At 40.0% G+C, this 22,971-nt stretch overlaps 1 protein-coding gene across 1 annotated transcript in view; it reads right to left on the bottom strand.

Annotated features, from left to right (window-relative positions):
- Window positions 1-22,971, bottom strand: part of LYPD6 (LY6/PLAUR domain containing 6) — a 246,790-nt gene that overhangs the window by 4,844 nt on the left and 218,975 nt on the right. Inside the window, exons 4-5 of the mRNA XM_086957252.1 lie at window positions 12,928-13,026; window positions 497-627 (exon numbers count right to left, since the gene is read on the bottom strand). Coding sequence (XP_086813378.1) covers window positions 497-627; window positions 12,928-13,026 — 230 coding nt within the window. The remainder of the gene's footprint in view (window positions 1-496; window positions 628-12,927; window positions 13,027-22,971) is intronic.

Here is a 22,971-nt window from a genome sequence, read left to right on the forward strand (position 1 = left end):
TCGTTGGCATAGGTTTATGACATCGTTCTAACAGTCGTGATCTACAATGAAAATTCTGCTGTTCTTTTTCTGCAGATGTTTAGTAGTATTGGCCGAAAAATAGTGAGGTTGGCACTTGTGAATTAAAAACAGATCTTATATTATAGCCTGCTGTTGTTACATGCCCTGAACCCACAGCCCTGGACTATAATGAGGGATAGGGCCCTTAACAATGGAATACCCCGAGGCCGAAGGGCTATAAGTGCCATTAGAACCTTCCACCCACTCAGGGTAGAATGTTCTAATTTAAAAAGGGGATAAACACAAACAATAGAGTATCAGCCATTATTAGTTTGAAGCCTCTTTACTGGCTTCCATGGAGGTCCCCACATTTCAATGTTCAAATTCAATTTATTTACAAGCTGCTGGAGACAAAATGTGGCAGTGCAGCAAAGTCAATACTTCCTTTCTAATTTCATCTATTATTCCACCCATACAATTTGATAGTTTACCCTACCTTTTGTCCTTCGTGTCTTGAATCTTTGCACCCAGAGTGCATGCAGTCCTCTAAGGGCACACAGCGCTTCGTGACTGCAATACTTTCTCCACTGAAATCCATTATGTGTTGAGTGTAGCAGTACCTTGTCTCTATTAAACAAAGAAAAACGTATGTGGTAATAACATACATATGTAAGCAGCAGGGCCTATGTTATTCAATGATAGTAACCTTAAAAGTTCTTACATGGTAAGTGCCTCTAAACCTCTCTGATATGCTCTGTGACTACAATTGGTTCATCATGGACACTGTGCTGACCAATACATATTAACCACCCTTGTCTTGCATTGATTCAGATTAATTGCTGTCAGCCTCCTACCCACCATGACTGGGACTCCCACACAAATGAGTTCAAGGCATTCATCCCCTTTCCCTCATCAAATCAGTTCTAACCGGACACCTACTTCTAGAGGGCCACGACAGGCGTTACCATATACACCATTTTGTACATTGTATATATATATATATATATATATATATATATATTCACTGAAAAAACCATAGGTTTTACACCAGTTATAGTTAGGAATTAGCATTTAAAAAACCTATTAAATTCACTGAAAAAACCATAGGTTTCACACCAGTTATAGTTAGCTGGAAATTTTACTGATATAAAACCATTGAAATTCCCACGTTATAGTTAGTCGGACTCACTATAACTTGCGCGTGCAATGCACTGCTGATGACATCACATATTACATCACTCATGACTTGGTCAGTGACATCACTCATGACATCACTGATGACAACATCCTTGTGACACAGTGACAGACCTCCTTTCACTGTAAAGTAACCTTTGAAACACATATTCAAAAATAGAAACTAACATTAAAAAAAAAGTGGATATACCCATACCAGTTACAACAACCAATTCAGTAATTTCACCATCTATATACAAATTTACACATTCACCAACAGTTTTATGTATTCACTCATACATATACTCACTCATCATATGTAGTGATACCCCTATTCATTCTGTTACACACCGACAGTCATCAAAAACTTACTCATACATATACTCACACATGCAAATAAACTAATAAACATCCATTTATTTGCATATACAACTATACACACATTAGCACATTACTTCTAAGGAAACTTGCACATACTTACTCTCTTAAACAATCACTTATAGAAACACATACTTATTTAAACAGGAACTCTTTCAATCTCTCACTCTCACATATACTCACTTATATACATCAATTCTCATATATACAAGATTAAAACATATGTAGTTACTCATAAAGACACTAGTGAGAGAGGCATTCACTCTCTAACACACACATATACACACTCATCCACCCATACAATCCTACACAAATGCTGTCTTCAAAACACATACAAACAGTGAGTCAGTCATTGATGCATCTATGTGCTAAATAACAGCCCCACCAAACCATACAGACACTCATACTGATACTAAAAAAGCATCTAATAACCCATATACACACACATGTAGCTACTCACCAACCCATGCAGCCACTTATACACAAAGTAAAACACTGATACATATATTTAAATATTTAAACATTACTCGCTAATATATGTATTCACTAAGATACACTTAATAAGCCAGTTAAGCAATCAATTTTTTTTTAAAAAACATCCATTTAGACACTTATTTAAACATTTATTCTTCCATCGACCTTAACATATACATATATAAAATATATTTATTTTTCAGAAAGACACACATTCACTGGACGATGTCATGAGTGATGTCATTTGAGATGTCATCAGTGATGTCATGAGTGATGTCACTGACCATGTCATGAGTGATGTAATATGTGATGTCATCAGCAGTGCATTGCACGCGCAAGTTATAGTGAGTCCGACTAACTATAACGTGGGAATTTCAATGGTTTTATATCAGTAAAATTTCCAGCTAACTATAACTGGTGTGAAACCTATGGTTTTTTCAGTGAATTTAATAGGTTTTTTAAATGCTAATTCCTAACTATAACTGGTGTAAAACCTATGGTTTTTTCAGTGAATTTCATAGGTTTTTTTAATGCTAATTCCTAACTATAACTGGTGTGAAACCTATGGTTTTTTCAGTGAATATATATATATATATATATATTTATATATAAATATATATATATTCACTGAAAAAACCATAGGTTATAGACCATATATAGTTAGGAATTCGCATTTACAAAACCTTATTTTACTCACACAAAACCATTGAAATTCCATATATAGTTCCATATATAGTTATTATTTTACTCACACAAAACCATTGAAATTCCATATATAGTTCCATATATAGTTAGAATATATATATATATATATTCACTGAAAAAACCATAGGTTTCACACCAGTTATAGTTAGGAATTAGCATTTAAAAAACCTATTAAATTCACTGAAAAAACCATAGGTTTCACACCAGTTATAGTTAGCTGGAAATTTTACTGATATAAAACCATTGAAATTCCCACGTTATAGTTAGTCGGACTCACTATAACTTGCGCGTGCAATGCACTGCTGATGACATCACATATTACATCACTCATGACATGGTCAGTGACATCACTCATGACATCACTGATGACACCATCCAGTGAATATGTGTCTTTCTGAAAAATAAATATTAGTGAGTTATGTTTAAATATTTAAATACATATATTAGTGTTTCACTTTGTGTATAAGTGACTACATGTGTTGATAAGTAGCTACATGCGTATGTATATGGGTTATTTGATATTTTTATTAGTATCACTATGAGTGTCTATATGGTTTGGTGGGGGTATTACTTAGCACATAGATGCATGAGTGACTGACTCTTTGTTTGTATGTGTTTTGAAGACAGCATATGTACAGGACTGTATGGGTGGATGAGTGTCTATATGTGTTTGTTAGTGAGTGAATGACTGTCTCACTAGTGTCTTTATCAGTAACTACATATGTTTTAATCTAGTATATATGAATATTGATGTATATAAGTGAGTATATGTGAGAGTAAGAGATTGTAAGATTTCCTGTTTAAATAAGTATGTGTTTCTATAAGTGATTGTTTAAGAGAATAAATATGTGTAATTTTCAATAAAAGTAAGGTGGAAGTGTGTGTATAACTCTATATTCAAATAAATGGTTGTTCAATAGTTTATTTGCACGTGTGAATATGTGTGTGAGTAACTTTTGGATGAATGTCGGTGTGTAACAGGATGTATAGGTGTATCTCTTCATATGATGAGTGAGTATATGTATGAGTGACTATATAGAACTGTTGGTGAATGAGTGGATGTGTATATAGATAGTGGAAGTACAGAATTGCTTGTTGTAACTGATATAGGTATGTCCATTTTTTAAAAATTTCAGTTTCTATTTTTGAATATGTGTCTCAAGGGTTACTTTACACTGAGAGGAGGTCTGTGACTGTGTCACAAGGATGGTGTCATCAGTGATGTCATGAGTGATGTCACTGACCATGTCATGAGTGATGTAATATGTGATGTCATCAGCAGTGCATTGCACGCGCAAGTTATAGTGAGTCCGACTAACTATAACGTGGGAATTTCAATGGTTTTATATCAGTAAAATTTCCAGCTAACTATAACTGGTGTGAAACCTATGGTTTTTTCAGTGAATTTAATAGGTTTTTTAAATGCTAATTCCTAACTATAACTGGTGTGAAACCTATGGTTTTTTCAGTGAATTTCAAAGGTTTTTTTAATGCTAATTCCTAACTATAAGTTTCACTTTATAAATAAGACTGTTAGCACTCTAGTTGTTCTTTTTAACACTCTGGTACATTTTCTCATTGGGCTACAGTTGGGCTACATCTAGTTGAATTTTGGGCTACATTTTCAATTTTTGATCTCTGGTGGCCATCTTTGGGCTACATTGGGCTACTTTGGGCTACATTTGGGCTACATTTTGGCTCTAACATATATTAAGCCCAATGTAGCACAATACATATTTTTCTAAAGTTAATGTTTTTTACAAACCACTTCAGAATAGAGCTACCTGTCCCTACAATTTTCCCAATTTTTTTTTAAAAAATTATTTTGGGGAGCGCTCCCGGAGCGCGCCCCGGGGAGCGCCCCGAAAAGCGTATTTTTACAAAGCGCCCCGGGGCGCGCTCCGGGGAGCGTCCCGTGAGCGCCAATATCGCAAACGAAAACATGATCGTGACGTATCGCGTAGCCGCGACCGCGTGATACGCACGGCGTAAGCGCACCCGGAAGTACTCGAGCGAATACGATCGCACAACGTAAACTTCCGACGCGCTTACGCTGCGCGACCCGGGGCGCGCCCCCGGGCGCGCCCCGGGCGCGTAGCGTAAGCGCGTCGGGTCATGTGAGCAGAAAATAACACTTTTCATTGGTTCATAACAGTTTTGGTTTCATAATGATGAAGCCCCTGGTCTTGTGACCTGAAAATAACACTTCTCATTGGTTCAGGACAGTTTTTTTTTCTAAATGATGAAAGACCCCACCTTTTTTCCTTATTCTGACTTTGTCCTTTGACTGAGGAAGACCTGTTTGTTGCTCTGTCTACTTTTTTGCTCTTTGAGTAATATTTTGTACTATAAAATGGCTTCATTAGTAGCATCAGCTGGTGCATCTGCCCCACCACCACCACCACAACCACCAAGAGGACCAGCTCCAAATTATGTTGGTGGTCAAGAACAGGAGGAGGAAGAGGAAGAGGAAGAGGAGGAGGGGAGAAGAAGATGGCTGCCTGAAGAAAACACACCTTATAAACCCAAACCACACTTCATTTGGGAGTTTTTTTCAATTCCAGAGGGGAAAAAAAAGGTGAATGCGCCAAAAGTCACTTGCCTCATCTGCAATGATGAACTTTCACGGGGCAACCCAAATAAGAAATATTCTTTTGGTAACTATACCATGATTCGGCACATGACAAGAAAGCATCCAAACAACTACTCTCGTGCAGAGTTCCGGGAACTGGCCAGTAACCTCCCCCATTCATCAAGGACCCCCTCCCAAAGAAACCAACCCACTTCCTCGCAACCAGAAACATCTGAGGTGATGCCTTGCATTCAGCCGAGGTTTGCTGATTTTAAAATTACTTGCAAAGCTTGTGGCAAACTTATCTCCTATGGGGAACAAAGTGTGAAACTCATCGTCCTTGCAGGTGATAATCACAAGTGCCCCAAAAAGAAGTAATTTTTTGGGTTTTTTGTTTTTTTGCTCCAGTTGAGCCAGTTTCAATTCCCTTTTTTTGTTTCTCCCCCAAAAAAATACAAAAAAATATATAAAACTGTTTTGAAAAGCCAAAAAAAGTACAAAAAGTTCAAAAAACACAAAAAAAATATAAAACAACAAAAAGAAGAAAAAAAAAAGTTCTTTTTAGAACTACCTCCAATTTCTAAATCAAAACTTCATTTTTTAAACACTCTGTCACCTTTTTTCATCATAGTGCGCTCCCAGGGCCGCTCCCCGGTGCGCGCACCGTGCGCTTCCCCCGCGCAAAACGAAAAAAAAAAAATATTTTAAATGCCCCGCGGGGCCCTTTTATAGCCCCCACATCAAACCTAGGGGGTCAAAGGGGTCTATCCCTGACGCCTTATGGTCAGTTCCCACTTTGTTTTAGCCACCTCTTATGTCTCGATTTTACCGAGACACAAGATGGCGACCGCTCTGGACTGTTTCGAATGTTTACAGACACCCGAGAGCCAATCAGCTTTCCATGCGCACCTCGCGTGGCGCGCCTGGAGCGCTCCCCGGTGCGCGCACCGGTGCGCTGCTATAGATATATATATTTTTTTGAACCTAAATTACTCAAAATCCACTGGAGCACATATCTTGAGACATAGCAAAGGCACATCGGGCTACCATTCCCTACAATTTTGCCAAGTTTGGTGGAAATCCATTCAGCCGTTCGGGCTAAAAGTGAAATCGACCGCCCTATGGAAATTAACATGGGGAAAACGCGTTTTGGGACCCCCCTTTTATCTCGGCCCCCGCTTGACAAATCCCCCCCAAACTTTAAGGGAAGGACCGGAACGCCGCGAGGCCATTTTCAGGAAATTTTCAGGCAGATTCGTCAACCGGCGCAAAAGTTATTCCAAATAGAATTTTGAGATTTAACATTGAAAAAAATCCTAACTATAACTACCTACTGGCGACCGCCAGTAGGTAATATATATATATATATATATATATATATATATATATATATATATATTCACTGATAAAACCATAGGTTTCACACCAGTTATAGTTAGCTGGTCATTTTACTCATACAAAACCTTTGAAATTCCCCCGTGATAGTTAGTTCAGCTAACTATAACTCGCGCGCCCGCAATGCACTGCTGATGACATCACATATTACATTACTCATGACATGGTCAGTGACATCACTGATGACATCTCAAATGACATCACTGATGACATCACTGATGCAATTTGCATCAATGATGCAATTCAATGATGTTTCGGGATTCGAGTTTGCGTAATGCTCTAACTCTATCGCCTCCTCTTTCTTTTTTAGTGACCTGATTAAGAGCAAATTGGCATTCGATTTATGTTGCTCTTCAAAATGCCTTGCCACAGGATAGGTTGCATCATGATTTTTAATACCACGCATGTGTTCCAATATCCTTTTTTTGGGGATGGATAGTACTTTCCACATATCTCCTGTTGCAGGGGCACATGAGACAATAAACCGTATGATCTGAATTACAGTTCATCAATTTATTGATCCTGCACATTTTCTTCCTGCCTGGTACTGAGAATTCCTTCACCTTGCCGCTATTCCTGCATGACTTGCAGGCCATGCAGGGAATGAAGCCGGTAATCATATCTTTTTTCCTCGTAGTTTTTGAAAAATGACTTCTCACAAGCTGATCTTTTAGTGCTGGACCTCTCCTGTAGGTAATAAGGGGCAAATGTGAGATTAGCGAGCCTATGACCTGATCTGATCTCAAGACTTTCCAATTCCTTAGGAATATCTGAAAGAGCTCAGTGGACCCTGTAGGGTATTCCGTTATCATCCTTACTGGTCCTGTAACATCAGTTTTCTTATTCTCATCTTTAGTGGATATAAGATTTTCCCTCACTACCTGTTTCATTTTGTCACTGGCTTTTTTGAGAGTTCCTCTCTTGTTCCCTCTCAAGGTAAAGCAATCAAAGGCTTTTTCATTTTCTGTCTTAACGTCTTCATCAAGTGAAAAGTTTTGTCTCAATCTGATCAATTCCCCGTAAGGGATTCCATTGATCATACTTTTGGGGTGAAAACTGTTTGCGTGCAATACACTATTGCCCGCTGTGGGATTTCTGTACAGTGTAGTCTCAATCCTGTTGTTTTTTTATGAGCCCCATTTAATCTAAGTAAGGTACACTGTTTTTGCTCAAACATCCAGTGAATTTTAGGTGGACCTCATTGTTGTTAAGCTCTATTATGTACTCTCTGGCCTCCTCCATTGACCCTCTCCATACAATGAAGAGGTTGTCAATGTATCTTGATCACAGGATCACTTTATCTAACCAGATTTCGTTCTTCCCCGCCCAGGCCACGTGCTTCTCCCACCAGCCAACGGACAAGTTTGCATAGCTGGGGTGAAGCACATGCCCATCGCGGTACCCTGACACTGTTGAAACAGTTCTGCAAACACATTTTTTTTTATTTTCCAGGCAGTATGTAATCAAGTCAATTAACATAACATTGTGCTCAAAATATTTCAGCTCTCTCTTTTCAAGAAAAAAACCCACAGCCTGTACACCGTTACGGTGTTCTATACTCCTATAGAGGCTCATTATGTCCAGGGTCAGCAGCAGCATGTCTGGTTCCCACTCGATGTTGGAAATTATTCTCAAAAAATCTTTAGTGTCCTTAACATAGGAGCAGAGGTCGACCACTAGTGGCATCAAAAAACAGTCAATATAGATGGAGGTGTTCTCCAGTAAGCTGTTCTAAGATGATACTATTGGCCTTCCCGGCAGATTTGTTGCATCCTTGTGGACTTTTGGGAGATGGTAAAAGGTAGGTAGATCTGGGGACTCACAATAGATGTACTTAAAATCCTCCTCCCTTAGTATCCCCTTATCTTTCCATTTTGTTGCCAGTTTGTAAAACTCTTGGATACTCCTTTCGTAGTTGTGTATATATATATATACAAACACACACACACACACACACACACACTCACACACACATGATAACCTTCTGAGGTTAAGGTTACTCTGCTTCCTTCTTTTCTTAAATGCCCTTCCTTGTTTGATATGCTTGACTTCCTGAGACAGTGGGGTGCTTTGTCAGGACCTCCCTTGTGACTGTGCACTTAAGGTCCCTTTCCTTTTTCTGAAAATGAAGTACTCCAATCGAGCTGCTCACCTCAAGTTCTGCTCTCCAAGTACTGAGGAGTCCCTTGTCGATTACAAACGTTAGGAAGCGCTGTTGTTATGTATATTTTTCTCACCTCCTTCTTCATATTTTGCCTTGGGCAAATTCAACATATGCCTTAGCCTTCAAGACCCCGTTACACAGACTGGTGCTACTTTATGAGTGATGTTTCACTGCATTGCATCTCACTGAATGATAAGAATGGTGAATGACTTAATTTTCAAACACCCCTTCTATAAAGAAGAGTTGTGGATAGTTTTGAATTGCCCTGGCCATTTATTTGGATGCCAAGCCAATTTTAAAAAAATAAAATCTGAGAAAAGATATTCTGAGAGTTGTTTCTGAATTCTTCCTGACTGAGGGCCTAAAGTCAAAATAGTGAATTGCACCCCTACTTAAATCGGGTGCTTTAACTGTAAAGCTAATGCCAAGCACCTGTCCCTTTGGTGTGCTTTCAATTTCAACTTACAATTGCCAGAAATGTGTTTACATGCACCAGAGGAGGACACACTATGCCACTGACTCCTCAAGACCTATTTCAATCGTTCTTTTCAAAATAAAGCATGCTGATGGTTTAACGTGAAGGGAATGTTGACAAAATGAACTGTTCCATTGATAAAGTGGCAATGACTTACACGGAAACTCACAGACATATCTCATTGAAAAAGTCAGACTGACAGCAAAAGTATGGAATGGAATTTCCTAATCTTTTCTCACCACTATACATAAGCCAGTGTTGGAAGAGGTCAGAGAAGCAGAAGGGGGTTCAATAGTCTAACGTTCTTAAAGCAAATCCCATCTTGAAAGATAAGATCATCCATACTTAAAATGCTCAGTTGCTTTCCACACTTGCCCTAAAGGCCATTTAATGCTGTAAGTAGAAGCAATATAAATAAATACGTTTTTTGAGAGACTTTTCTTATAGTTTTGCACAGAGAGTTAAATAAATTGATTTCCCAGCGTTTATTTAAATAAAATTATGTGTTTCATTTTATAAAATAACCTGCGATATCAATTATAAATTCTTCATGATGCTATGAGAACCGCACTAGTTACAATTCAGAAACATAAATGCATAAGGAACTTTTTTTTTATCGTGTATGAACTTCTGGATGAATGCAGATTCTACAAACAACGTTCCCAAAAAGGCATTCATGTACTCGTTAGTCTCTGACATGTTTCAAACAGACTCGGTAAGTGGGGGGAAATTATAGGATGGGTGCTCCAACATTTGCTTTCCAATCCCCATACGAAATTTTTGTGCTCTGACTTCTCATTGATTGACCCCAAATTTGTACCTGAATTATAATTTTAGCTGAAATCGCGGCCTAAAATGTGAATATCAGCTTCTCATCTGAATGGCTCATTTGCTGTAAGAAGCTAAACATTTTAGCCATGCCTTGACCAGAGTACCCATACCAGTTACTAAAACCTTGCTTACAGTTAAGGAGCAAAGGAAGAGCCTTCTGCTAGGACTAGCAAGGTGTGTCTGAAGCTGTTCCCTGGGGGCACATTATTGTCCTGGGCATTTCAAGTGCCTAGTAGATATATTTGCCATATCAGAGAATTTCTCCAGTCCATGTACTTGCCCCAATTCAATTTTCCTACTCCTGAGTTTTCCCTGATGCTCTGTGACCAATATCTCTGTATGCAGTACCATCAACGTATGCGGCTGCCCAGTTATATTGCCTGCAGTACCCGCTGGGCAATACCATTAGCAAAACCTGCTTGTAAGCCTTGTACCCTGTGGCGATAACACATGGGCTAATATCCAGGCCTACAGTACCCTCAGGGACTCAGCCATACCATGTGTTAATAGGTCATGCTTTGTGGCCTTTCCCTTCAGTTAATGGGCACATGGCATGACCTTTTTTAAATATATATCATACATGTCTCCCCTGCTACTGCCCCTTACTAGTCGGCCCCTGCATACATATTGGAAGCAGGGGCAAACTATTTGAGGTGGCCTTAGGTTTCTGAGTGACATCATAGACAATTTGAGATTCACTCTTGTTGCCTGTTTGATGTTACTCAGAACCCCTGGGTGAAAAATGTCCCCATTTTTTATAGATACTATCAATAATTCTATACATTAGAACACAGAACATTAAGTACTCCAGTAAAAACAGTGGAGCGCCTCGGAGCCAGTAATGGCTGATACAGACCTTCTGCCTCAGCATTCTGATGTCTGTCTTTCTGTGCCTCCCTTTTTAATTTAGAACATACTACCCTCAGTGATTGGACAGTTCTAATAACCTTAACTTGTTCTATCCCACTAGTGTAAGACCCTCCCCCTTATTATAGGTCCTTGCCTGAAGCTTGGGACTACAACTCAGGTTCAGGGTCTTCAGCAACTGGTATAGACCTAGGCAGCGGGCTATAATGACCCGAGATCTTCCACAAAAGGTCCTTGATAAAAAGACATGCATGTGGTTGTTAAATTGAATTTGATAAGTTTATTTTGTTTAGGATGAAAAAGCTTACCATGACCATCTATTACAACACAGCTTTTGTACATGCCGTATTTCAAGTAATAACTTTCTTAATTTTGGAAAGGTTGGAAAGGTTGAAATTAAAGATAGTTAACAGCACACAATGTGCCTCACGTGTTTGCATTATTCCTGCAGTTACAGCATATTATTTAATACACAGGTAGTCAAGTGTGATAATAAATGTTATATAAAACATATACACATATTTTTTTATTACCATTACCATTAAAAATCAAAAACTAATATAAGAACTCATTTAATCATATATTTTTATGGATATCTTAATATGCATTCTTTCACGAAGCACATTTACTCTATCTACACTGTAGAGTTAGATGTCTTAAGATGTAGTTAGCTCAAGGATTTAGGTGGGCGTCATATTTTGGTAACAACATTCCCTATATTTCTTTGTTTTACAAAAACAGTTCCTCTACATTTTGTTAAAAATTGTTCTCGGGTGCTTAATCCTGACCCTGAGATGCTTCTAGAGGAAAGGCAAAGGAGGGGGTACTGTGAAGGCAAGTGAGATACAGACAGTAAAAGAAGAAACAAGCCTTTTTGATAGGATGTCTGTACCTGAAAAAAATGTTAATGTGTGCAATTAGTTAATAAGCAAATCTACAGGCTGTTAGGGAGCCAATATATGCCTTTAATTGAATCAGTCATTTGAGGCTACATGGTGACAAAGATTTATTCGTTTGTATGCGTTAGATACAGTCTGTGTATTACTAGACCATATATTTTAGAAGCAAACGTTTTATCTTAAGCACTTAGGGCCACATGCATCAAAGTAAGGAATTGCGATTCCAAAATTACGATTTTTAAAGAATTGCAATTTAGGAATCGCAATTACTTATGCAAGTAGGAATCTCCCCAAAAATTGCGATTCCTTCACATTCCTTAATTGCGAATCGCAAGTTGCGATTCGCAATTAAGGAATGGCTTCCCATTCATTCCTATGGGTCTAGAGGCCCAATTAAGAGAATTACAAAAAATTGTGATTTCCGTAAATGCGAATAGCGAAAAGGTACATGCATCTCAAAAGCCCATTTTGCCATCGCAAACGGCCGAATTTTGCAATTCGAACTATTTGCGAACGCAAAATGGTTTTATGCATGTTCCCCTAAATCTCTTTGCACATAAAAGACACCAATCTGAAAGTGTGTGAGTAACACAATGTCAAAATAATTACTTGTATGTTCACAGTTTTTTTAGTGGCAAGCTGTGAGCTTGTAGCACTATAAATGCATGTCACTCTTCCCCATTGTACCAATCAGAGTTCAGGTCTGCTGTGATTGCATTAACCCAATTAACTTTTTTTTTCGTAAGAGTTAATTTCCCAAAAATGACTTTAACTGTCATTTAATTTTCATATAAGGTGTATCCATTATTGTATATGCAGTTACCTGAAGTCGAAAGGCTAACAAAATAGTCGCAGACATTTTAGTACCTTTTAGCCACGTCTTTTATATCGGCCCCAAACTCACAAGACCGTCTCCATTGAACTTAGGACCACAGTGCCAATACTTTTTTATGCACTCGGACTGCTGATTAGCATGACTTCAAGGACGACTTACCTTGGGGACAGTAGAAATCAGGAGCCCAGCGATTGCATTCGTAATTGTCTACTGCGTTTTCACAGGTAAAACATTTAAACCCGCCTGGGTATGGTGTAGCTAGAAAAAAAAGAAAATTGTAGATGTAAGGTGAAATTGCAGTGTATTCATATTGATTCTATAAGGAAGTACATGACTAACATAAATGGTCCTTCTGTACATTAAAAGATTGCCAAATATACAGTTGCCAAGGTTATACTTTAGGGGCTAGAATTCTTGTAGGATTTACACCAACACTGAATCTAGTACCCCAATTAACATCAAACAACCATTTTTGGGGTTACATATTTTTTAAAAGAGTGATTAAGCTTTTCCTTGTAGTACAACCACACACTACAGTAGCCCTGTGGAACCTCCTTTGCACGATTGTGTTTTTTAATTCACGCTAATTGTACTTTAGTATTCATTACATACCAAAAAATCTGATTGTGTCAAACCCTTGTGTATCACAAGATTTATGGTGCTTTTTACTTCAGCCACCTGCTTTGCACTCACATAACAGGAACATAGACGTTCTGATATGTCTATAGCTCTATTGACATTATAGAAGGATTATGTATTGCTATGGAAAACAAATAACATCTGTAGGACCGTAGGTGTTATTTCTGTAATTACAGCAGTTTGTTCTTCCATTATGCATGCCAACTGAATGCAACCTGACTGGTAATGCAAGCAGCGGCGTTAAGTGAGTGAGTGGGGTGTAGGGTGCAGTGGGTAATGCAATGGAACTGGGAGGCCAAAGCATAAGTCTGTAGGATCTGACCTTGCCAGCAATGCATTTATCAATTATAAACCACACAGATGTGGGCAGGACGATTCTACAAGCTAAAATCGACTCTGAATATTCATAGGTCGCCCTGAATTTTAGGTGGTAACCTAGGAGTATTTAAAAGTCAACTTTGAAAATATATGCCCATGCCAAACAATCGTGTAACTTCTAAAAGTCCCCTTACTAGACATGCTATTTTGTGATGTTCCAGCCGTACAATGATTACTTGTATGGCCACTACAAAGTGAGACTGCAATAGATACAGGGCTGGACTGGCCATAGCTGGCACTGGGCGTTTCCCCGGTGGGCTGCCAGTGTGGGGGCCGATTTAGACCCCTCAGGGATGTTTTTGCTACCGGTGGCCGGTTTTGCAGCATAGCTGCAAGATCGGCCCCCTGTAACAAAAGCGGCAGCGGTGAGATGATGCTTCCAACTAGCACCTCCCGCCCCCGCCCGAGGGCCGACTGAACTGTTTGCCAGTGCTGGTTTCATTTCCCAGTCCGGTCCTGTTAGATATAGCTTCCACATAATCAGCCTGATAGAGAACTTGGGCAACAACTCAATAACCATCTTTGATTGACTGATGCCACTGTTTTTCGAAATTATTTACTTAAAATGATGAACTGCAGGGGAGGGGAGGATTTTTAGCACCAGTCGAGTAAAATATTCTATGATAAGATATCCAGAGACTCGCCTTACCTGCCCTATTCTTCCTTCGAGAATGTTAGCCTAATGCATATTAAATAGAAACAGCTCGTTTTTTTCATATCGCTTTCTACTGCATAGCAGGTTTTAAGCACACAAAATGATCAAATTAACCCTTCCTCTACAATCAAACACCAAGAAAAATCTTAATAAGATGGAAGCTAAACACAGCCGGGCCATTCACCTTGGAAGCCAGGCAACCACTTTGTTGGAAGCTGGGTTGTGGACTGCACCACAGACTCAGCCACAGTGAGACCCAGAGGTCAGACCTGGGCTGTTGCTGAACCCAGATGATAATGACCTGTGCTGACAGATACATTTTCAACCCCTCTGGCATCTATTACTTCATCTTAGAAAAGGAGGGTATGTGTGCATTTAGAAGTCCTAAATGTTTTCTGTGTGGAGTCCATACAGTGTACTGACAGAATTTTAGCTCCACTGATGATAAGAGTTTAAATTGTCTCGTGACAATTTTTTACACCAACATAAGCTTGAATGGTTGCATTTTCGCACTGGAGAGAGAGTGAGACTCTTTCAAAATAGTATAAGCTTATTGTCTATGTAGCATTTTATCCATAATACTCTGTTGAACAGTTCTGCTGCAATTATTATTACATAGTATAGCTGGATACTCATTTCATTCCCCTTGATAGGATGATTTGACCATGCTTAGATTTCAACCTAAGCCGTAAAGTTCATACAGAGGTGTCAGCATTAAGTGCTCCCCTCAATGAACTGCAATAAGATATAAAAAAGCACTTTAATGCTATGATCTAAAAAACAGTGACCTACGGAAAAGGATAATTGAGCAGTTTAAACCTTTTTACCTGGATGACCAGCCAGAATTATCTCTAGGGACACACAAAGACTGTAAAATATGCAAATTACTATTAAAGTCATGGTCAGTAAGGTTGTTACGTATCACTTTTTTGGCATGCCAGCAATAGACAATGTTTATTATAATTACTACTCCCCTCCTAACCTTATTATTGCTTTGGTGTAATCAAGTGGGGCCTGGAGGAGGTACTACAAGCTTCTAGAGTACATGTATATTCCACTGAGTGGCTTTAGTTCCCATTGCTTCATGTGAGGAAATCCCTTAGTATACCTTTATCATGCATTACCTCACGTGTCCCTGACATTCTTCCAAATTCTGGAGAAATGTGCCAGACATTTACAAGGTCAAAAGCAATCTACAATAAATCTCAAAGAACTATAATAAAAACTAACGGTTTGAATTGTGTACATTAATAATTGGTGGAAGCAAATTCATATGTACATCCCCAAACAGAAAACCACATATTGACAAAATGTACATGTGAGAAGGATGCAAGCTAAAGATATGTCCCCCACTGCCTCTAGTACTCTGATTCAGCCTTCCTGGTGATCTCATGTAACTTGAAAGGCATTCAGTCAAAATAACTCAAATGACCTGTTAAAACAAGACTATCAGTAAAATGATCGCACATCATGCACTAATTTTCCCGAATAGCTAAATTATGGTGTCTTGTGCTAACATTGGGCATTCATCAGCTTTCTTATATTGATCACACAGTAAACTAAACAGCCTTGATTTGCTCCCAGAATAAGAGAACGGAGGCCAGAGCAAACAAATTGGCAGCACAAGGGTTCAAGGGATGGGTCAAGGGAAGAGATGTGGCTAAGTGACTGACTTTGAAAATGGGGAGCTGGGTTTGAATCATCCTTCACTATAACGCCATTGGGCCAAGTTCATGCTGTATAACAAATGCAAAAAAAGTGGGGATAGTGGCGAATCTAATTTATGCTGCTCTCCTCACATTCCTTAATCTGCTTAACCTGGTAAATTCAAAATGATGAACTCATTATCTTCTGTGTTTGATAGACTAAGTGGCCAGGCATTTGAATAGGATTTTTCGGGACACAGTATTTTGACAATTTTCTGTCCAATTATATTTGTAAACTTTTTTTAATGTACTTTAGTTGGGAAGCCTGGTTAATAATATCTCTGATGTATTCACACAAGTGCGCCCTTGCTGATGTAGGTAAATAGTGAAGGTTCTCTGAGCTCCCACTATGCCTTTTTTACCAATATGGCTGGTAAATGTGCTTTAATATCTATCTGATTACCCTTTGTAGCATAGACAATGACACAGTCGCTCATAAGGGACTGCAAGGCAATTCAATTTCAAATATCAAGATGCACTCATCAGACCATGAACAGTATCATGTGGCACATACATGTGATTTAGATCACATACTAGGAGAAATAGCACTGCAGCAATGTAAAAATATGAGATCTGTAGAAAATACGCCCTTCTGGAAATACTGTGTTTCACCACTTACGTGGCAAGTGTGCTATGGATCTGAATATAAGCAATGAAATTCCCTTGTTCTCTGGCTGGATCATAAAAGACAGCCATAATTCACATTCAGGTAGCTCCTCGTGCCCCTGGGCCCAGTACGAGTGTACATGCTGCACCAATGGTAGCTATGTCCGGGACCTTAAGTGGGAGGAACACAGTTGGGTTGGTCCCCAAAAGGTGTGTGGCCTATGTAATTAAGGGTGTGGCTTAAACAAATCTTAAACACACGGTTGCTTTACTGCCTGACCGGTATTATGGTTTCTCTCTGAGCTTTCTGTTAATGCATACAGACACATAACACAACAACTGACCTAAAACTAAAACCTGCCAGAATTATTGCCTTTGTCAATGGTTGTTATCTGTTTGAGATATACGAGTAACACATATATATTAGTGACAACAATGACATTTGTATACAATTAATATTGAAAATGTTGGAATTCTTACATTTTGAGACTGTGAATTGAGCATTACTGAGGCATGTGCATGGGGTAACGGTCTTCAGAGTGTCTACATCACTGTCTCCTACATGTACTTCTTCACATCTCCTACACTTCACCCACCCACAAACTCACCACGCAGCCACTCACCTATAAGTACTGTATTTTTTCTACTTTGGCCTTGTCAATATATTGACAACTGTGTACCTCCTTCACACCTATTTACACAGAATACGTCACCACTGCTCTGCGTGCTTTTTGTAAAGGCCAATTAATGGATTTATTCTGAATATCTGAATTGACCCAATGACAGGGACTACACTGCCTTCAGCCTAAACTGCACAGTTCTCAAACGTATCCGTTTACGCACCTAGAAGCGACTTAGGTTAAAGTATGCACAACACAAATATTAATTTACTGCTCTTTGGAAATGCAAGATTAAGTAAAACACATGAAATATAAACAGGGCTCAAATCGCAGACATGAATTACCTTAGCATTTTAATATTCATTATTAAGAAATGGATCAGTATTTTTTCTGTTAAAGTTTAGGACATAAATATAGGGCCTATATGGACAGGTTTCAATGGCCACTTTTAATTTCTTAAAGCGCTGCAAAGTCCACGTTTTACACAACTGGAATATCAACTGAGAGTTACTCAAAAACGCAAAAAAACCCCAGCTAAAATAGCTAACCCATTAGCTGCCATTTGTAAATTTCCTAAATTTGAAAGCTTGGAGCTAGCATCAGCTATTCCTGGGTCAGTGGTATGTTCTAGCTGCCAAATAGCTGACTTTGAATAAAAAAAAACCAGTTATGATTCCCAGCATCCCCCCTTGATCACTTTGTCTAAATTTGGGTGCAATATCATTTTGCGATCTTGCTACAACCAAATTGATGTTAATGTTGCAGGCAGCATTGCATAAAGTACTGCATAGAGTGGGCTTTGTGTTAGGCCCTAGTTCATGACTGAATGATGTCAGACCACGTTTGCGGGCCTCAAAACACATAGGGGCTACTAGGCCTCAGCTGAGGCCACTCTTACTCTGGCTATGCATACCGGGTCAAGTACACCCTTTCTGCACTTGACTCTAGGGTTGAAAGGATGAGCAGTCAATTGCTTCTCAGACAGGATATGTGGGGATCAAAGACTCAGAACTTAAACACTCAAACAACAGGTACAATAATTCTCTGGCTAGTCCACTGCTTGTCTTTCAGTAAAAAGAACGTACTTTAATATCACAGAATAACAGAATACTACACAATTAGATAGAAGGTACAACTGCAACGATGACAATCTCACAGAGGGGCTTTAGTCAAGCACTACATTGCCTATGGTGCCCTTCCCCTAACTCTAGAGTATTCCACAATAGCTATGGTGACTTTCCTACAATTCGGTCTTAATAGGGTGACCAGATTCTCAAAACAAAAAACGGGGACCAGTCATAGACATAGAAGTAGGACTATAGTTTGCAGTAACTATTGACATAAAAGTAGGAATATTTAACAGCTGACATAGAAAAGGAACAACAACGACAGCTCCCTCCACAGAACGTGATGAAGCATTACAGACAACAAATCCGAGGTCTTTTATTGGCACCCTTCTCCTTTACACAGCAGCATTAGTACTTCTTATTACATTTACACTTTTAAGGACTACAGCATATATTTGCCAAAAATCAATAAAATATCGCAGGCTAGCAAATGCCAGTGCAAAGAGAGCATGCGCGCGCATGCTCAACTGGAACCAGGTGTTTACCTGGGACACTGTTTGAAAACTGGGACATTTGAGTCACTTGGAGAAAAGTGTTGGGACACGGGGACACTTCTCCAAAAACGGGGACCGTCCTGGGAAAACGGGGACGTCTGGTCACCCTAGGTCTTAAGCAAAATTACTAACAAGTGCAGGTTCACCAAGCCAACACCGCATCAGTAACTCGTGGGCCAGTTAGAAAAGTTATTAAGCTCAAAGAGTTCACACTGGCGAAGTTATCTTCTTATGACAGGATCATCTTTATGCATTCAGGACACAGTCTCTCAGACTTTTAATTCAGGCCTTTCATTAACTGCTCAGTGGAGATGCAGCTAAGCTTAGGCTGGATGATCTGCTTATTTGGTATGAACTATCAAGGTCTTCTTTAGCATCATTCAACCTCTGCCTCATTCCTCACTCGGACTACTGAGGGGGTCAGCATGGAAGGTCCGATCGGCAGGTACTCATCATTGGCAGTTGTAGATTCTGGGAAGGTCTTCTGCTTCGGTGGTAGTAATGGCTCCTCGGGGCGGTGGGGAGGGAAAAGAAACCCACATTGGAAGAAGCAACAACAGTCCTTCATTTAGAGTGCAGCCATGCGCAATGATATGCTGTTATTTTGGCTTACAATTTCTTTACAACATTTGCTAAATGAGCCATTTTGTGGACAACCAAATGTCCCTAAACAATTTAGAAAAGTACTGGTGTCATTCACACTTTGTACTCCACACAATGGATAATGCCTGGGCTTCTGGGTACTCCACACAATGGGAGAACACTAGGGCTACTCTACTCATACAGGGCCAGGCACTATCCATCCATCTCTGAGCCGGCAGGCAGATACACTTCTATGTGCTAGACAGACACACAGCTTCTCCAGCACATTGCGCAGACTTTAAGTAAAGTCCCATCACCAGGGCTGGACTGGCCATAGCGGGCGCCGGGCAATCCCCCGGTGCGCCGCACGGGTGGGGGCCCGCTTTGGTGCCTATGGGGGCTGTTTTTGTTACAGGGGCGATTTTGCAGCATAGCTGCAAAATCGGCCCTGTAACAAAATCGTCCGAAAACGGGCCTTGGAAAAGAGCTCGGCGGTACCAACAACCCAGGGAGGGGGGACGGCCGAGCACTTTGCCAGGGCCGGTTTTGGTTCCCAGTCCGGCCCTGCCCATCACCTCTGACACACCGGCTATTATGCAGACAGCAGCCCTGGCCTTAGAGCAGCTCTTAAATTACTATGTGAAGCACTACAAAATGGGGTGGTTTGAGTCACACTTTTATGCTCATTTTCTAGACAGGAGATGTGGAATTAATAAAGCCTTGGACACGGTTTACAGTGGTTCTCTCTCAAATGCTATTTTCTGGCTGTAGTGCAGACACATCCTTGGTGCAATGTGATGGCTCTCACAGCATATACTAATGACACTGGTTCCAAGTAGGAGTGCCCAAAACGTGGACAAAATGAAGTATGAAATCTCTGCACCTGGCTCTCATCAAATTAGCAATCCAGCTCGAATACAATTTCAAAGCATAGCCCTTTCTCCAACTTCCCTCACTTCAGTGTCTGGGTCTCCACCCTCATGTCACAGGAATGCAAAAAATGTATTTCCACTGTTTGAGGAATCTGCATCCACCCTACATCTTGTACCATGTTAAACCAGGGGCCATCCAAAATGGATCCCACTGGCCCCATTAACATGGTCACATTGCACACAGCCTCGCTGTCATGTGGGTGCCACCTATCCACCATTTAAACACACACAGAGAGAATGTCAATGCAAGGGTCAGTATGTCACACTGAAGTAGAACCTTTACCTGAAAAGAGCCAGTAGGCTGCACTACTCCCTATTACAGGAAAAAGGCTTACTATGGAGCATTAATTTGCAAAAAGAAAATATTCTGCCGCCACCACTTCATGTCAACAACCCAGATCACGTTGACAAAAGAGGTCATCCTTGGTGCATTCCTCCAGGTCACAAAGCAAGTCCTGGACCTTTGCATTATATAGATAGTCCTAGGTTGCAGTATGTATACTACATTAGCATGTTAGCTGAGCCATTTAAACATCAGGGTACTGGTTTCACATGCAAAAGGGTTACTCACTGAAGGGGGGTAATCCGGACACCATGCAGGGGATATTTTCATCTCAACAGATGGCTTTCTTTTGTATCTCAGTTCTCTGCTCTTTACTGTAGGGCTTTCCCCAATATTCACGTGTTTGCTTGTCCCTGGAGCACTTGTTATGTACAATCACTTTTACCTGGCTGAATTATATACTTCCACTGCTAATGTCATAGAAGTATTTTTGGATTTCAGATCTTATTTAGCACTTCATGGGAGTGCATATCTTGAAACTTCCTCTGTCTCTTATGCCTTTAGAGCGCTGCTGCTCTTTCCCTTGCTACCCCAACATCTCCCACTCAGCCTCTTTCCTCCCACCCACCCTCCAATTACATTGTTCCTTCTATGTACTCTATTTTCTGCCCTTTTCTGTACTTCTCCTCTTCTCCAACTCTTTCTCATTCCTTCCCTATTCTAGGTTCAAGGAAGACATTAAGCACTCTGGGTGCCTCCCCATACAGACGTGCATGGCTTATTTGTAGTTTGCAAGGTGCTGGGTGGCAGTCTAAGTGATTTCCTGGAAACTGTTCTGCCGCACTTTTCTGACCCTTTTGGTGCTCCCTATCCTGAGTTTTCTTTCCCCCCCCCACCCTTCTCCTGATACCCTCTTTCACTTCATTCTGGCTGCTGCTATTGCCTTTGCCAATGCCTGAGTCTTTTAAAATGTACTGGCTTTGGCAAAACTGATGGCTGTAACTAGAAATCTTGAAAGTCTTTTGCTTGGACATTCAAAAGGGATACCACAGTTCATGGCATGAATGTTGTTGTTACAAATGTAATGTATTGCCTTTTATACTTTCAAGATGGCCGCCGCATCGAGTCACATAACATTGCATCACACAACTTGATGGCCATCTTGAAGGTAGGATTATCTTTTTTCATACGTTTTAGATGCCTAGCATGCAGGGCAACACTGTGTCACACAACACAGTGGCAATCTTGAAAGTAGCAGAATTTTTTTTATACTTTTATTTGTTCAATGTATTGTGTCACACCACATTGAGTCACACCATGTGATAGCCACCTTGAAGGTATAAGAAACAGACTGGCAAGATGCTGGCCACAACTACTGGCATTACCAATACTGGCAAATTTTAAAAGCACCTGGCATTGGCACAGGCAGTAGCAGTGACTACAAAGCTTTAGCAAAGCATGCACCACAGTTCCTTTATATGCTAAACATTTCATACAAGCAATTCAGTTTCCAGTAATTCATCTTATAGCAATGCAAATCGTCCCACATCCTGTATTTCCCAAAGTGTCTCCCTCAAAATAAGCCCTTAGGTATCAGATTGATAATTTTTTTACCAAGGTGTGAGCATCTGGGAAGACTGCTAAAGTGTGAGACTTCTTTTTCTTTGCACAGTAAAGGTTATGGGTTTCTAGTCCATAAATGTGGAAATGCGCTGCAAAATACGTGTTTTTGTTAACTTTATTTCAATTTCTTAAGGGAGATTCACACTGAAACTCCCTTGCAATGGTTAGGCTAGCTTGGTGCTCTCACTCTCTCCGCACAATAATGGGGCTGTATGATACATCTGACCAGAGCAGCGTCTGAATAACAACAAGAAACAACAGGCGGAAGCAAGCAAGCACCAACTGACTGGATCCATTTACATGCAGGGGCCTCTACTAAGGCAGACAATGAGTAGCTTGCTCTTATTGCAGCTTGGTTTTAGTAGTCTTGGAATTTTCATTCTTTTGCTTCACCAGAAATGATGGCTGTGAGTGTCTTAAGTAGGAGTAAAGAGCCTTTCTTCACCACAAGACATCAGGGTTCATGTAATCCCAATGGTCTCAAAAGATTTCATGAAGTGAAATTTAAATATGTCCTTAAAGGGGAGGCTGAGCTATCTGAGAGCATCCTACGCATCA

Source organism: Lissotriton vulgaris, chromosome 2_1 (assembly GCF_964263255.1).
Source record: "Lissotriton vulgaris chromosome 2_1, aLisVul1.2, whole genome shotgun sequence".
Lineage (NCBI taxonomy): Eukaryota > Metazoa > Chordata > Amphibia > Caudata > Salamandridae > Lissotriton > Lissotriton vulgaris.